At 36.2% G+C, this 16,506-nt stretch overlaps 1 protein-coding gene across 3 annotated transcripts; it reads left to right on the forward strand.

Annotated features, from left to right (window-relative positions):
• The first annotated feature begins 278 nt into the window (after positions 1-278).
• On the forward strand, positions 279-16,259 carry ZNF800 (zinc finger protein 800). Of its 3 annotated transcripts, none has more exons than XM_085309910.1 (5): positions 279-383; positions 2,643-2,738; positions 6,581-6,724; positions 11,473-13,231; positions 14,589-16,259. In XM_085309910.1, coding segments are annotated over exons 1-5 (2,061 nt in total). In that variant the 5' UTR covers positions 279-322; the 3' UTR covers positions 14,590-16,259. The 3 variants fall into 3 exon arrangements, with proteins under 3 accessions (XP_085166036.1, XP_085166034.1, XP_085166035.1); XM_085309908.1 differs by having other exon boundaries at positions 14,593-16,259; XM_085309909.1 differs by lacking the exon at positions 14,589-16,259 and having other exon boundaries at positions 11,473-13,235.
• The last annotated feature ends 247 nt before the right edge of the window (positions 16,260-16,506 follow it).

Consider the following 16,506-nt stretch of genomic DNA (forward strand, 5'->3'; position numbering starts at 1 on the left):
CGCTCGCTCGGATTACGAAAATAGCCGTTTTTAAAAGGCGCTCTGTTCCTGGCCGGCCGGGCCGGTGGGGGGGTCCCACGTGGGCGCGGGGGTGGGGGCGGCGCGGAGCGCGTCCCGGCTGCGGGGTGAACAAAAGGGGCTGCGTGCCCCGCGAGGGGCCGTTGCCTCCCGGCCTGCTGCCGCGGCGGCGCCCTGGGGCGCGGCTCGGCGCCCTGCGCGGCCGTTCGCGCCCTCCGCGCCTCCCGGGTGGCGGTTAATTTGCGTGTTTTTAGCAGGACCGAGCTGCTGGATGTAGAGGGGAGGCAGGTCGTGCGCGCAGAAAATGCCGCTGAGGGACAAGTGTTGTCAGACTGAGCACCATCACCATGGATGCTGTGAACCAGGTACAGTGAGCGGCGCGCGCCGCGGCGTGCGGTGCTTCGCTCGTTTTGACTTGCCGCCGCGTTTAACAGCTTTCAGGAGCWGCTGCAGGGTTACAAATCTGCGCTATTAATGAAAGTTTTGGATGCAAAAAATAATCCCACGTTTTATTTGGAAATGTTTTGTAAGTACCTTGGAGCTGTCATGTTAAATTATGTCAGGGCCATAACTTCTCAGATTTTAGAGGATGTGTGATGATATCTGAACCCCTAAGTGGACAGAGCAATGTAGTGAGCAGAGGAAGGCCAGGGAATACCTAAAAGCAGCTGGCATTTGTGCTTACAAAAAGTGTGATACTTTGAAATTTTTGTAATACGTCATCTCCTGCCATTTGTTACACTCATTGTTTGTGTTTTTAATTTGCATCTCTTCTTTTAAAAAGTACTGATGAACTCAAAGTTGTTGCTTACAAGGAGGGAGGGAAATCCTAAAGTCCTAAAACCCCTCTTTGCATTCCACTGCTATATGACATGGAAGATGTCCACTGTGAAAGTATAATGCTTACCATGAAGGTTCAGCCATCTTTGTAGTCTTTTTGTAACTTTTCTTGCCTACTGTTGTAATAGGTAACCCCAAAGGAAATTTGATTCTTTTCCTGATGTTTTTCTTTCTTCTTGCCTTGTTTTAGGGTGTGTTGTTTGGATGATTGTTTCTATGTTTTGAGAGGAAAGGCATCCGTTTTTGGAACTAATAGAAGAAAGTGTAGGCCTGGCAACTTTGATAATACGCCTTTAAATCGATGCGATTTGGGAATAGGCATTATTTAGCTAGTAGAAACATTTCTTTGTGTTTAAATGTGTTTGAGTTGTTCTGATGTGTTTAAAAGATAGACTGAAGTACTTTTCTTGCCTTACAAATACTAATCTATGTCTGCTTCACACATGTCACTCCTCTGGATGTCAGTGGGTGTTGCACATGCATATTAGAGGCAGTATACCAACCAAAATATATTATTTTAAAGAATGAGGAGTAGGCTAGTAGAATACAATATGTCATTGTGTTAGAGATCCCCAAACGATTAGCTGATTTGTAATGGTTGTTACGTATTCGTATATATAATAGTATATTATGGGGCCAGCATAGTTAGGTGGAATGTTCTGTCTGTTGTTCTTTTCTTCCTGATGTTCTTTTCAGCTTGAATTTATTTATAATCTCACATCTTACAGAACAACTTTGTTGTTAAAATGTGTTTGATCTGTTTGCTTTAGTGGCTGTAGTTTTATTCTATGTCTCTACTGCTCTTTATTAGAAATATTTTTTTAAGAGATGCTTAGTATTTTGTTTTGAAATGGAAATTTTACAATAGGATTAAAAATTAACCAAATGGATAAGGTAGGAGCCAATTCATGAACTACAAAATTTGGTTTTTTTAATCAATAAGAAATTAACAAGATGACCTGACTTACAATTTTCAAACACATGCTTGAATAAGTGCTCATATTCATTTAAATGTGGTTTGCCTCTAAGGAAAGCTTAATTGCCTTATGCATATATAGCAACAGAATGCTATTAATTTCTGTATGGGTAAATACTACGTATTGGAATAGCTAATAATTATCCTGATCAATAAATGTTTTAGTTGCAATACATTTTACAATGATTGTAACATGGAATGAAATTTAGGAAAAAAGATGTTACCTCAGCAATTTGCTTGAACCAAAAGTACTTTTTGAATGTGGTCCTAGTGGCTGCAAAACAAATTGACTCATCAGAAGTCTGTATCAATTGAAGCAGTTCCCCAGATGTGTCTGCTTCACTCCCATCATTCAAACAAACAGAACAAAGTGTATGTACAAGAAAAGAGCTACCAAGTTCAGTACATCTTCACAGTGTATCTGTGTGATTCCAGTATTGTCAGTATATACTTAGCACTGAATTCAGGTGCAAAAGTAACAATAATCAGGACAGAACACAAGCATAACTAAATAGTATGTACCACAAACAGCTATTATAATATTTTATATATTATATATAATATTGTAATATTTTTGTCCACTAGAACCACGTTCAAGAAGTACTGTCAAAAGATAACATGGCTGGAAAATTTGTTAATTCATCTGATGTTTTTAATTCAGTGTTGATAAAATCTTTTGAATAACTCAGCTTTTATTGTAGTTCTTAGTCTTTCTTTTTAGCAAGCTTATTTTATGCGTAGAAAATCTATAACTTAATGAAAACATGTAAGTTTTCTCTCATATTTTGTTGTCTTTCATGTATTTCAGTGCATATATTGGAACCTGGTGATCCTCCGTTATTACAGCAGCCTCTGCAAACGTCGAAGTCTGGTATTCAACAAATCATTGAGTGTTTTCGATCAGGTATGACTTGTCATATCATGCCATGTCAGGCAGATATAGCATATCTGACTTTTTAAAAACATGTCTGCCTTGTTTTAAGAGTTATATATGTTCAATGTTATATATAAAAAAAATCTAACTTTCTACATAACTGCAAAAAAACCCACCATATACATGTATATAAATATATATATATAAGTTTTTGCTATTAAGTGCGGTCCCTTTTAAAAAGGGTTTCCGTATAAAGTAGTGAAGTCACAGCTCCTGCTGTATAGTCATCTGTCTAAAACTTTAAAAAATACTCTGTTTTGCTTTGTGTCGTACCTTCTGCTACTATTACTAAGTTTATCCTAAAACTCTCAAAAGGATGAGAAAATTCAGTGTTTGCCTCAAACTCTTGCACAGGTAGTTGTACTGCTGTATCATATTACTTGTAAGGTGTTACTTGCCTGTTTTCTGCAGTTGTGATACATGGCAATGAACCGAAGAATAACAGTTGAGTGTTTGGGTGAGCATGCCAAAGATGATAGGAAACACTGAGTGTTTTCTAACTGGTTCTGCACTTCTAATGTGGCAAAATAAACATTTTATTTTTACAACCTTTAATGGGAGAACACAGAAATTATTACTGTGTGTCTTTATGTGAATATATAGTCTAGATTTTTCCCTCATAGAACTGTTATACATAAGAAATACATGTTTATATATAAACATACATACATACATACATACATACATACATATATATATATATATATATATGTATGTGTTAGGATATGTGCCTGGGTTGGGTCTTGTAGAGTGGCACAATATTTAGTTTGTTCTCCACTTGTATTTGTACAGCTTAATACAAGAAGGAAAACTGGATGTGAGATCCATCATTAGTGATCTGTTTTACAAGAAGTGAGTGTTTGGATGAAATTGCCTAAGGGCTCAAATATGTGTGGCAGACTTCTTTCACTTGAAGTAGGTTAATGGAATCTCTGTTGGTAATAGTGTGAACTGGTTGCAAGTAATCTGTCTCCAGGCCATTTCCAGATTGTCCTGACTGACCTGTGATAAATTGATAGCTTACTTTACCTCATTCATCTCAACTGTGCCACGGAAGTTGGACAGAAAGTGAAAGGACTTGGACAAAGATTTTACTAGTTACTTCTGAATAAGCAGTGTTTCATTATTGAAAGAAACTATTTTGATTCTTCTGGTAAACTTTTAAAGAAATAGAGATTAAAAGCAGAGTATTCTTCATAATTTGAATTTATTAGAAAGTATTTACTAATATAAGTAACACTGTAGTGCATTGATATTCTATAATATAGTAAGTAAACATGTAATACTGAATTCTGTAATTTTGCTGTGGAATATAATGCTATTGTATAAGGAAACAGACTGCTGATTTTTTCTTTTTAAATATGCAATTGCTTGCCAAAAGTATAAACTTTAGTAATTCTTCCAGAGAAGTACATGTAGTAGCTGATGTCCTTTACCAGTTTCCTGTGACCATATTATTTTAGCTCTATCATTTACAAATATTAACAGGATTTGATGAAGTATCTCTTGCCACAAGTAGATATAGCTACAAAATAGAGACAGTTTTAGTAAGCTGGAGGCAGTATATGCTGGTATATGCAGTATATGAAGGAAAACTGACTGCACTTCGTGAAGTATAAGGAGATGCTTACTTTTTTTCTCTGCCTGTTGTGTCCACAAAAACAGTAGATGTTTTAAACGTCTTTTGCTTTCAGAGGTCTTCAAAGCTTTGCAGTTTAATTCGTGAGGAGTAATTTTTTTTCCCACTCTTACTTTTGACAATTTCATAGTTTGAAAAGGTTTGAAGCCAGAGGGACCACTACTATGTCTTCTGGTTTGACCTCCAATATGTCATAAGTCATTAAATCTCAACCAGTACTCTTAAATGTGTTTGTCTAATACAAATTACTGAGCTTAAGTCCTGAACTAAAAGGAGACTTAACTCCTGTATGCTGTCAACATAACAGCAGAGGGAATGAGATATCAATAGACTTGTGTGTCCCTGGAGTGGGAAAAGTAGAATTTGTGAAATAGACAATTATTTTTCTTTAGTTGGGGGAGGGCTTTGTAATTAAAAAAATGYATCAGCAGTGCTGGCCAAATTTTGATTCATCTTGTGTGCTGTCAGCAAATTTGAGGACTTTTTATTTGAACTGTGATTTGGTAACTTACTGTCTACCTAGGGCATTGTCAATTTTGCTAAGCTGCATTATTTTCTGTGGTTTTCTTTTATTCAGATCAAATACGGATTAGTAAGATATGGGTAAACAACTTAATGTAGGGGGAACTCTTTACCATTTTTAAATTTGGAAGTTTCACTAAATCTAAACATCAGTAATCAGTGTTGCCTGTAAAGTACAGGTCAGGTGAAAGTGAGGTTGGTAACATTTGAGGAAAAAGCAGCAGGAGGAGGAGGCAGGAGCCTAGGGCTTTGACACAGGGAAAGTGTGGGCAGTGGGAGAAACTGGAAGGAAGCCTGATAGTCAAATTTGGGCCCTAGTTTTAAGTAACTGTAGAAGTAGGGAAAGGCACTATGCTTTGCTAAAACTCACTTACAAAAACTTTTAGAAGTATTATACTAAGAAATTAAAACTTGCTCTGGTAAGGACTATGTATATTGTAGAACTATTAGATACTGTGAAACCTATTAGTATTTGAAGAGGTTTGGTCTCTGAAATAATTCTGTAATGCAACTCAGAGTTTGAACTTTAAAATGAATTCCTATGTGGAGTGTAAGCATGATGCCAGAACACTTGAACTTCTTACTCTGGTTCGACTTGGAAGACTATGCTGTTGATGCTATTTTTCTAATTCGGTTTTCTGCTTGTGATATTATTTGTTCTTGGCTCAGTTTTTTTACATTTCTACCTGTTTGACTAATTTTAACTTATTCCATTAGACAAAATAAAAACAAGGTAGAGAAAGTCACTGATTTTGGTCAGCTAGTGTTTCTTTCCAGTTAGGAGTAGGTCCATTATTTAGTAATCTTTTGCTAATAACAGTAGGCATTACATTCATAGAATAAGTGTGGTATAAAATGAAGGAATGAGTTTGAAATGTAGCTTAAACTCTGAATTCTTTAGTTGATTAAGCAAGACAGGAGCTGGAATACACAAACAATGCCAGATCAAACTGCATCTTACTTTTTTTTAAATATACAATGTATTATCTTGAAAACCTGCAAGCTTTGTCGTATTACCTATTTTCTGACAGGAAGGTTTCCAACCTAATTTATTTGCATTTTGCTTTCAGTAGACTGAAAATACGTTTCCAGTTCTGCTTTCTTAATAAGCACAATCATCTTGATCTCGATATGGATTTTGTAACATTAATTTTGACCCATTATTTATTCTCTGCACATTTTATTGTATACTCTGTGTTTTTTTGCTTTACTTGGTCTACTTTTACATGAAATAGCTGTGTACATCTTGCTTTCTTAGCACTGTTGGAGGAGTTTTAAGAAAAAATGCTGCAGAATTATTTGAATGCATGCATTACTATTTTCTATCAGGCAATTGTATTGCAGCAACCAGAAACTGTAGTATGAACTGCCATACTAATGTTAGCTGTTAGTTTTGACTATAAATCATCCTTCATTCCCTGTTAACTGTAATGTGTATAATCATTTTGTTTATTTTTTTTCAGCATGGACTTGTTTTCATAGTGAAACTCAGAGTGTGTGTAGTAAACTTACAGTACAATGGGGTAGAATTAATGCAAGATAAAACATTGTGTTAATGTCATGTTTTAAAATGTTTCTGCTTTCATGGAATGATGTGATCTAGCAGATGAACAGAAAACATACTTTCAGTATAACATCTCTTTTGTTACAGGAACTAAACAACTTAAACATATCTTGTTAAAAGATGTGGACACCATTTTTGAATGTAAATTGTGCCGGAGTCTCTTCAGAGGATTACCAAATTTAATTACTCATAAAAAGTTCTATTGTCCTCCAAGCCTCCAGATGGATGACAGTAAGTTTTGCTCAACGAAATACTTGATAGATTTATCTAAAAATGAGAAACTTACCTTTCTGTACCATTTAAGAAAAAAAAAAGAAAAAAGAAAAAAAAAACAGAAACAAGGTGCAAAAAAAAAAGGCAGAATTAAATGTTTAGATCACATTTGTACCTATGAAGAAGGTGCAGCATGGACTTCAATATGGCAGAAGCAACCAGGACCTATATCAGTATCATAATTTGGTAGCTGGTCTACAGATTCAACCTTTTAATGAAGGGTGTTACTGGCAACGCTTTCTATTGCTTCTGCTCCCTTTACTTTGTTTTATTTTGCCTCTCTATTATGAAAGATACTGAAAAGTATGCCAGAGAGCTCAGAAATGGACTCTGACAGAAAAGCTTGGATCTAACAAGGTTTTTTAGTTCTAGATCAGCATAGCTTTAGCTGGATCCTGTAAAATCATTTTGATGAATCTGCATCACTGTCCTGTATTTGGAAAAGGCTGTGTATCATGGATGCAATCCTTGAGTCTTAAATCATTATGAAACACAGAGTAAAAGGTGGCCCTTTTCTGTTGGAGGTGGACCTTCAATAATACTGTCTCTCTTCCTCACCTTCGCACCTCACCTGACCCTGCCTTAAGATAGTCCTGGGCCCAGTACGTCATCCTGTCTAGTCTGTTTCCTTCTTTGTAGAATTTAGACTTTTTTTATTAGTAATAAGAAATTTAGATTATGGGGAAARTCTTTTAAAAATTATATTTTTATGGAAAATGACATGTATTAAAGTCTTATCGTTTCTAGTGATGACCTTTTGCTAATCTTTATGAAAGGCTGATTAATTTGGAAATGTGCCAACATTTGAAAATGTTTTGTGGAACATTCTGATTATCCTGATTCCTTCTTGATTAGATTACTATAGCTGCAATGAGGATTTTTTCTTGAATAATGCCTTCTTGTGTCAGTATTTTAAAAGTTAGGAACCTGCAAGATTTACTTAGATGATTCTTTCCCAGCGTTGTGTTAGCAAGTATTGTAAACTCCAAAGGCCAGCCCTCAGGAATCCCAGACCCTGGCAACAAGAGAGAAAATCTAGAGAAAGGAAGACTTCCCCTTGATTGAGGAGAGATGGGTTAGAGATCTTTTAGGCACCTTGACACCCACAAATCCATGGGCCCTGATGGGATGCACCCACAAGTACTGAAGGAGCTGGTGGATGTTATTGCTAGGCTGCTGTCCATCATCTCTGAAAGATCATGGAGAACAGGAGAGGTACCTGAGGACTGGAAGAAAGCTAATGTCACTCGTCTCTTCAAAAAGGTCAAGAAGGAGGACCCAGGAAACTACAGGCCAGTCAGCCTCACCTCCATCCCTGGAAAGGTGATGGAACAGCTCATTCTGGATATTATCTCAAAGAATATGGAGAAAAAGGAGGTGGTCAGGAGTAGTCAGCATGGATTCACCAAGGGGAAATCACACCTAACCGATCTGATAGCCTTCTATGATGTAATGACTGGCTGGATAGATGAGGGGAGAGCAGTGGATGTTGTGTACCTTGACTTCAGCAAGGCTTTTGACACTGTCTCCCATAACAGCCGCCTAGGCAAGCTCAGGAAGTGTGGGTTAGACGAGTGGACAGTGAGGTGGACTGAGAACTGGCTGAAAGGCAGAGCTCAGAGGGTTGTCATCAGTGGTGTGAAGTCTAGTTGGAGGCCTGTAGCTACTGGTGTCTCCCAGGACTCAGTGCTGGGTCCAGTCTTGTTCAACTTCTTCATCAATGACCTGAATGAGGGGACAGAGTGCCTCCTCAGCAAGTTTGCTGATGATCCCAAGCTGGGAGGAGTGGTTGACACACCWGAGGGTTGTGCTGCCATTCAGAGAGACCTGGACAGGCTGGAGAATTAGGTGGAGAGGAACCTCCTGAGGTTSAMCAAGGGCAAGAGCAGAGTCCTGCACCCGGGGAGAAATAACCCTAGGCATCAGTACAAGCTGGGGGCTGACCTGCTGGAGAGCAGCTCTGCAGAGTAGGGCCTGGGAGTGCTGGTGGATGAGAAGTTGACCATGAGCCAGCAATATGCCCTTGTGGCCAAGAAGGCCAATGATCTCCTGGGGTGCATTAGGCAGAGTGTTGCCAGCAGGTGGAGGGAGGTGATCCTGCCCCTCTACTCAGCCCTGGGGAGGCCTCATCTTGAGTACTGTGTCCAGTTCTGGGCTCCCCATTACAAGAGAGACCTGGAGCTCCTGGAGAGAGTCTAGCGTAGGGCTATGAGGTTACTAGAGCATCTCTCTTAGGAGGAAAGACTGCAAGAGCTGGGCCTGTTTAGCCTGGGGAAGAGAAAACTGAGAGGGAATCTTATCAATATCTACAAATATCTGAAGGGAGGTTGTCAACAGGATGGGGCCAGACTTTTTTCAGTGGTGCCCAGTGACAGGATGAGAGGCAACATGCACAAACTGGAGCAAAGGAAGTTCCACCTGAACATGAGGAAAATATTTACTGTGAGAGTGACAGAGCAGTGGAGCAGGTTGCCCAGAGAGTTTGTGGAGTTTTTCTCTGGCGATACGCAAGAGCCGCCTGGACACGATCCTGTGCAACGTGCTCTAGGGAGGGGATTGCTTGAGGAGGGGGATTGGACTAGATGATCTCCAGAGGTCCCATCAACCATTCTGTGGTCCTGTAAAGAGGAGCAAAAAGTGAAAAGACTAGTAGTAGCTCCTCCCTTGGCTAGTTATACAATCAGAGCTTCTCTGTTGAAAGACATGAGGTATATTCTTAAAGCAAGATTGAAAGTGTATCTGACTTAGATGTATGTATTTTAAAGCAAAATAAAACTACTCTGAATATTCAAAGATCTCCAGTCCAGCTCCTGGTATTGTAGCCATCATTTAATTGGTTAGTTAGCTTTTGCATTTTGATTAGGAAGGGTACAAATGAAGAGAATTACACTGGATGCTCTCAATAAAACTATATGAAGACTAGTTTTATGTAATTTTGAGTATGAAAGTTGTGGAATAAAATGTAATTTTTTTTCAATGAAAAAAAGTTAAAAGATAGTAAACACAAGGTAGGAATAAAAGTTCTGCAATCCCCATGGTTAAAAATTAATATTTCCTGAGGATCTGTTTTTCTTTTCTACACATCTACAGATGTTTTCTACGTAGTGTCATTTCATGGTCTGAAAAGGTGGTATAAAATGGGAGGAAGCACTCAGTAAAAAAAATACAGATAAATCCGTTCTATCGGTGTCTTACAGACATATCGATAACCCCATTTGAAGTTGACCGCAAAAAGTTAATCATCCAGTGTCAAAAAATTGATCTGAGCAACAAAACAACATTTTTCTTTTACCCACACACTTTGTCATGTACATGTTAGGGATGTGGAAGAAACAATCCTAAGTTAGTATGGGCTTTTAGTTAGCCAGGAATTAAATCGTCAATTCATTGTGAATAAGTTTGAACAGGACCACCTCAGTGCCTTTCCATATCACTGTACTGCACTCTGTTGTGCCAGTGCGCATGCTTAGGGTACTGTGCTGGAAACTGGATCACTGAACAAATTTAGAATTTAAAAACTGAGAGGCCATTACTGAGGATTGTAAAACTATGTGAATGGCATGAAGAGAAATGGGAGCAATCATTTTTTTGTATTTTATAGTGCAAAAGCACTGGGGTATTCAATAAAATTACCAGACAGCAGGCTCTATGAAAGTACTTTTGACAAAAGCAGATACACATAACATCATTGTGATAGCCAAGATTATAAAGGAATTCAAAAAGCTTTGTGAAGAATAGGTCTATTAAAATAGTATTTTACAGGCAAACTTTAGCTTGAGAAGCCCCAACGAAGATTTTGGGGGCTCAGGCAAGCAAGAAGGGCTACTACTCCTTTCTTCTTTTTTTTTTTTCTTTTTTTTTTTTAATCTGCTCCAAGTCATTATCAGAATAGAACACAGAATGAACCATTGGTGAAGTCTAGTGAACTTATTCTTTCTTAAAATAACTGCTTTTACTCAGTTTTCATTGTTTTGAAAAATTGCTACAATTTTTTAGGATAATACAGTTTTTTTTTTCTGTCCTTATTATCTTACTGTACCAGTAAGATAATAGTACTGTACCAGTACTGATTTTTACTAAAAGCTTTCCTTCTCCAGAAGTTGATTATTCTTTCATCTCCTTGTATCTTCGTGCAGTATTTAGGTTAAATGGATCTTGCAGTCTTCCTTAAAGATCAGTTACTTCAGCATAGACAAAGAATGTATTTCCAGAAATAGATTCCTTTACTGAGATTGCCTGTCTCCAGTAGTAGGAAGTTCAGTTTTTAATGATACTTAAGGCTTAGCTGCACACCTAAAGAACAAGCTCAGTTTTATGTCCTTATTTCTGCAGTTGGTATAGGTTTTTAGAGAACAGTTTAATTAGAGGCAAACCAAGTTTTGCTTTAGGTGACTTTGACATGAGAATACTACAAGGATGTACTTCTTCAGTTGGCTGTTAATAAAAAGGATACTTATACTGATGTTTTATTCTGATGTGAGAAGAATTGTTTCACTGGTTAAAGCAAATCCAGTTTGAATTAGTGGCTCTGCTGCTAGATTAAGCAATACTTCTTCAACCTGTAACTAGAAAAATAGTAAAAATGAATGATTTCTGCAAATACGGTGGTTAGATTGACAGTGAAAAGACACTTTGAAACCTGAAAAATTAAAATAATTTGAAACTATAAGTTCATTTTTTAAATACTTTTTTTCTTTTTTCCCCAGACCTCCCTGATATGAATGATAAACAAAGCCAAGCCATAARTGATCTCCTGGAAGCAATCTATCCGAGAGTAGACAAGCAAGAATATATAATTAAATTAGAACCTATAGAAACTAATCAAAATGCTGTATTTCAGTATGTATCAAGGACTGATAGCCCAGATGAGAACACAGAAATTAGTAGTACTGATCAAGCTCCAGTACAGGTTCAGGAACCCAGTACTGAGCAACCCAAGACTGTTTCAGCTCCAGCTTCAAGTCCAGTTGGGGAAACTTCGGAATTACCTCCTGCTGATCCTGTTACAAACAAGGTAATACCTACTTCTGAAGAACAGCCTCCAGCAGTAAATCCTGAGTTGGACTCTTCAGATAATTCTGATTTTGGCCACCAGTTGATTTGTTGCCTTTGTAGGAAAGAATTTCATTCCAGACGCAGTGTACGCCGGCACATTAGAAAAGTACACAAAAAAAAGATGGAAGAACTAAAGAAGTACATAGAAACAAAAAAGAAACCAAATCAGTGCTCAACGAGAGGAAGAAATAAGAATGTTCTTGTAACATTAGGTAGAAGTTGTCCTGTGTGTTACAAATCATTTGCTACAAAAGCCAACGTAAGGAGGCATTTTGATGAAGTTCATAGAGGATTAAGAAGGGATTCCATTACTCCTGATATAGCTACAAAGCCGGGGCAACCTTTGTTCTTGGATACAATTTCTGCTAAAAAATCTTTTAAGACCCGAAAACAAAAGTCGTCTTCAAAGGCTGAATACAATTTAACTGCATGCAAATGCCTTCTGTGCAAGAGAAAATATAGTTCACAAATAATGCTTAAAAGGCACATGCAAATTGTTCACAAGATAACTCTTTCTGGAAAGAACTCTAAAAGAGAGAAAGGACCTAACAATACTGCCAATGGCACAGAAATAAAAGTAAAAGTTGAACCAGCAGACTGTGTAGAACCTTCACCCCCTTCCATTGCCCTTTCTCCTCAGAATGAATTAAAGGGAACAAATCATTCAAATGAAAAAAAGAGCACTCCGTCAGCACAGAAAAATAAAGTTAAACAGGACCCTGAAAACTCTAAGTCGACCACTAAATCAACCACTAAATCAACTTCTAAATCAACCTCTAAATCAACCTCTAAATCAACCAATGCATCTGCTGCAGGTGGCCAGCAAAAAACCAGGAAGCCAAAACTTTCAGCTGGCTTTGACTTCAAGCAGCTTTACTGTAAACTCTGTAAACGCCAATTTACTTCTAAACAGAACTTGACAAAACACATTGAATTGCACACAGATGGAAATAACATTTATGTTAAATACTACAGGTGTCCACTCTGCTCGTATGAAACACGCCGCAAGCGTGATGTGATAAGGCATATAACTGTAGTTCATAAAAAGTCACCACGCTACCTTGGGAAAATAACTGCAAGTTTAGAAATTAGAGCAATAAAAAAGCCAATTGATCTTGTTCTAAATAAGGTGACAAAAAGAGGCCCTCAGAGGGATGAAACAAAACAGATTGGTTCAAAACAGGATGTCACCTCTAATTCGCCCAATAAAAAGTATGAAGGAGCTGATGTTGGCATTGAAGTAAAAGTAACAAAAAACTTTTCTCTTCACCGATGCAATAAGTGTGGGAAAGCATTTGCCAGAAAGACTTTTCTAGAACATCATAAGAAAACCCACAAGGCAAATGTATCTCATTCACCTGAAGAAAATAAAACCAAAGGCAGAAGTACAAGATCTAAAGCTGTTGTCTGGTGAGGAAATAATAGTGTTTTGTCTTTTTTTTTTTTTTTTTTTTTTTTTTTTTTTTTTTTTTTTTTTTTTTTTTTTTTTTTTTGTTGATTTATTGCTGAAAACATACTTTTCCATAGATTTAATGGTTAAGCAACTTAAGTACTAAGGTAGATGTCAAGTTTATTTCTTAAATTTTAGTGTTTTGGAAAGGAGTTATTTTCTAAATTTGCCTTTGTAGGAAGTTGAAATAGAATATAGTTAAACTGTCCCAGGTAAACTCTTTTTAAATTAAGGCATCTATTGTAATCAAGCTAATACAATACATTCCTAAAATAGTAAAATTAACAGAGCTTTTATCTGATTAGAGCACTCCTAATGAACATCTTCTCTGTAACCTCATTGCAGAATTTCTAAAGGTACTTTGGTAAAAGTGACTGCAAAAAATCTCTATGAACATACTGGAATTACTAYTTTTTTTTTTTTTTTGGTTAATCCTAATATGTGCATATGTCCTGTTAACAAAAGGGCATAGAATGGATTAGATCAGCTGGAGTTAGGTGCCTTTGAGCATTTTTAAATACATTAAATTTAGAGCTTGATTCTTTTAGTGTTTTTATATATATATATATATATATATATATATATATATAAACACAAGTTCTGATCATGTGCTTCTTAAAGTATTTGAATTTCATCAAGAATTTTTGTGTTAAAGCTAAATATATATAAAAGTTTGGCTGAGAACTTTCTAAATTTCTACTATACGGTATTCTGGGATTTTTTTTTTACAGATGGATGAATTGTATTTATAGTGACTGTTTTCCATACTCTTTGTGTTAAAGATAGTCTATTTTTTTTACAAGAACCTTTTAAAAAAGGAAAGTAAATAGTTATTTTGTTTTTCAATATGACTGACTGCTCCCTTAAAAACTGGGGATTGTACAAAAATTTATAATGGAGAAATTAGTGATACTGATAAGAATTTTTACCATTCTTATTCAGAAATATCCTTATAACATAGTTGGTGAAAAGAAAACCAAGCATATGTGCCTTGTTCTATAGTTCAACTCTGAAGCGTTGTCTTCCAGAAGATAATTTGGTTTGGGTTCAGCTTTTGTAGTGAATTAACACCTACATATGTTAAAATGGAATCTGATATTTTAGTGGTTTGGTAGCAAGTCTTGACTGAAGGGATGGAACTTCAAAAATGAGATGAGCTGGACCCTGGCTTACGCTGAATTTAAGAGGAAAAGTTAGTTTTGTATTTCGATCATGAATTAAAAGTTAACCTCACATATAAGTTATTTATGTTGTGTAACTTAAAACAGAATTAGATTGGTAAACTCAGAGTATTAATTTATTCCCGTTTCTCCTCAGATAGGTTCAAGTGATGTTCGGAAAGTTTGGAGTTCATTTGAGTGAAAAGACTTTAATTTGGTGTTGGAACCACTAATGTCTTGATAATGGTACTGTAAGGAGGAAATATTTTCATAAACTGTTGTTTTCTTCCTAAATTAATTACCATTCTGACTGCTTGTTGTAGGACAATGCCTCCTCCCCAAACACTTTGAAGTAGTTGAATTGAATCCACCTGTGCTTCTAGCTTAGCAGTTAACTATACTTGTCTCTATGCAGTTGAGGTTTGACACAGTACACAGTGAACTTTCTGAACTTAAAAAAACAAAACAAAAACCAGCAGAGGCAACTTAACAAACAGCAGCTTTGGAAGAAGGCTTTTATTTCTTATTTAGGAAATCATCTTCAGAGAACTCATCTTGCATACTGACCCACCGTAATACTGCTAACTGATCAACAGCTCTAACTTTTTTGTGATATCCTACTTTGGCAAATGTTGTGTTATGTACTATTTTAAATATATTACAAATGAATGTATAAGAGCAAACAATGTAGTGTATATTGGCTGAATTGTACTAATTATTAATATTTGCCATACTGCCTATTTGTTCATACTGACTAATTTCCCAGTTTTGAGGCATTCTGAATTTCAGTGTACTGAAGTTGATTCAAAGATTTCCATTTTTGTTTCCATATGTGGTTCATAGGACAACTTTGTAAACATTCAGAAAGTTTACAAGAATATCCACATTCCTCTATTCTTTATTTTTTTTTAAAAAAATGTATACACAAGCACTTTAATGATAGTTGCAGTTTATTTTTTCAGTTTATTTTTTGAAAGATCAACACACTAATGTTAATATGAAGGTAGTGAATATTTGCTGATGTATTATAGACAGACAATCTGTGCACAACCACTTATAATGTTAGCTTATTTCATTAAATATTAATAAAAAGGGAGGCTAGTCTGGGAGAAACTCAAAATATTTTTTCTCTCAAGATCATAAATGACCACTGTAGGTAGCACTTGGCTTTGTGTAACTTGGAAAATGTTTTAGATCCCTTTTTCTTTATCTTTTAATCAGGATTCTAGTAAAACAGTTGCATGCCTACCATTATGAAATTCTTGGCAGGTTTCATGCATCACTGGTTTGGGNTTTTTTTTTACTTTTTAGAAAATATTTTGTTTAGTGATTTGTGTCAAATTGCTACAATTTGAAAAGTACTGTACATCAAAAGAAATACCATGTTTTTTTTTATATAGGTTCACTCCCTTACTTAGGGAGGTGCCTCGTGTTCATATATACTTTTGTATAAAATATATCTAAAAATGTTGATCACAAGATCAGGAGTAAAAATACTTTTATGGATAGAGAAGTACTTGGCCCTGTTAGTGCATTGCACTAAAAATACTGTGAATGGGAACTGGACTGTAACTTGCTCAAAATGTTTTATACTGAATGTACATGCTTTTGTTTGGATAAATGTACCGTATTTGGTGGAAAATAAAGCAGACTGGAAATTACTTCTAAGTGTGCTTAAACAAAAAGATACGGTGTTTATAAATCTGGAATGCCTGTCAGTTCACAATCAGCAACTACCCTGTTTGCAGTTCTATAAAATTTTATTTCTTGATCATTGAAACTAGTTGCTTGTAATATTCTGTTGTAATAAATGTTTTTTTGTTATGAAGAGTTTGGCACTTGTGGAGTGAACACTTCTCCACATTGATGGTTGACCCTTGCAATACTTTTAAGAAATCCATGTTGATACTGACTTTCTGTCACTTGTAAAGGTGTATTTCTCTAAACTAAGTAAAGATTGCTTTTAAGGTCTTTTTAAAAACAAAATTGAATATTAGAATTGAAATAGATTTTTTAAAAAATTAAAAAAAATAGATTACTTAGTTTTGCATTGCAAGTTGTGATGGTAGCCTTCT

Source organism: Rhea americana, unplaced genomic scaffold (genome assembly GCF_003343005.1).
Source record: "Rhea americana isolate MKP2758 unplaced genomic scaffold, rheAme1 scaffold_306, whole genome shotgun sequence".
NCBI lineage: Eukaryota > Metazoa > Chordata > Aves > Rheiformes > Rheidae > Rhea > Rhea americana.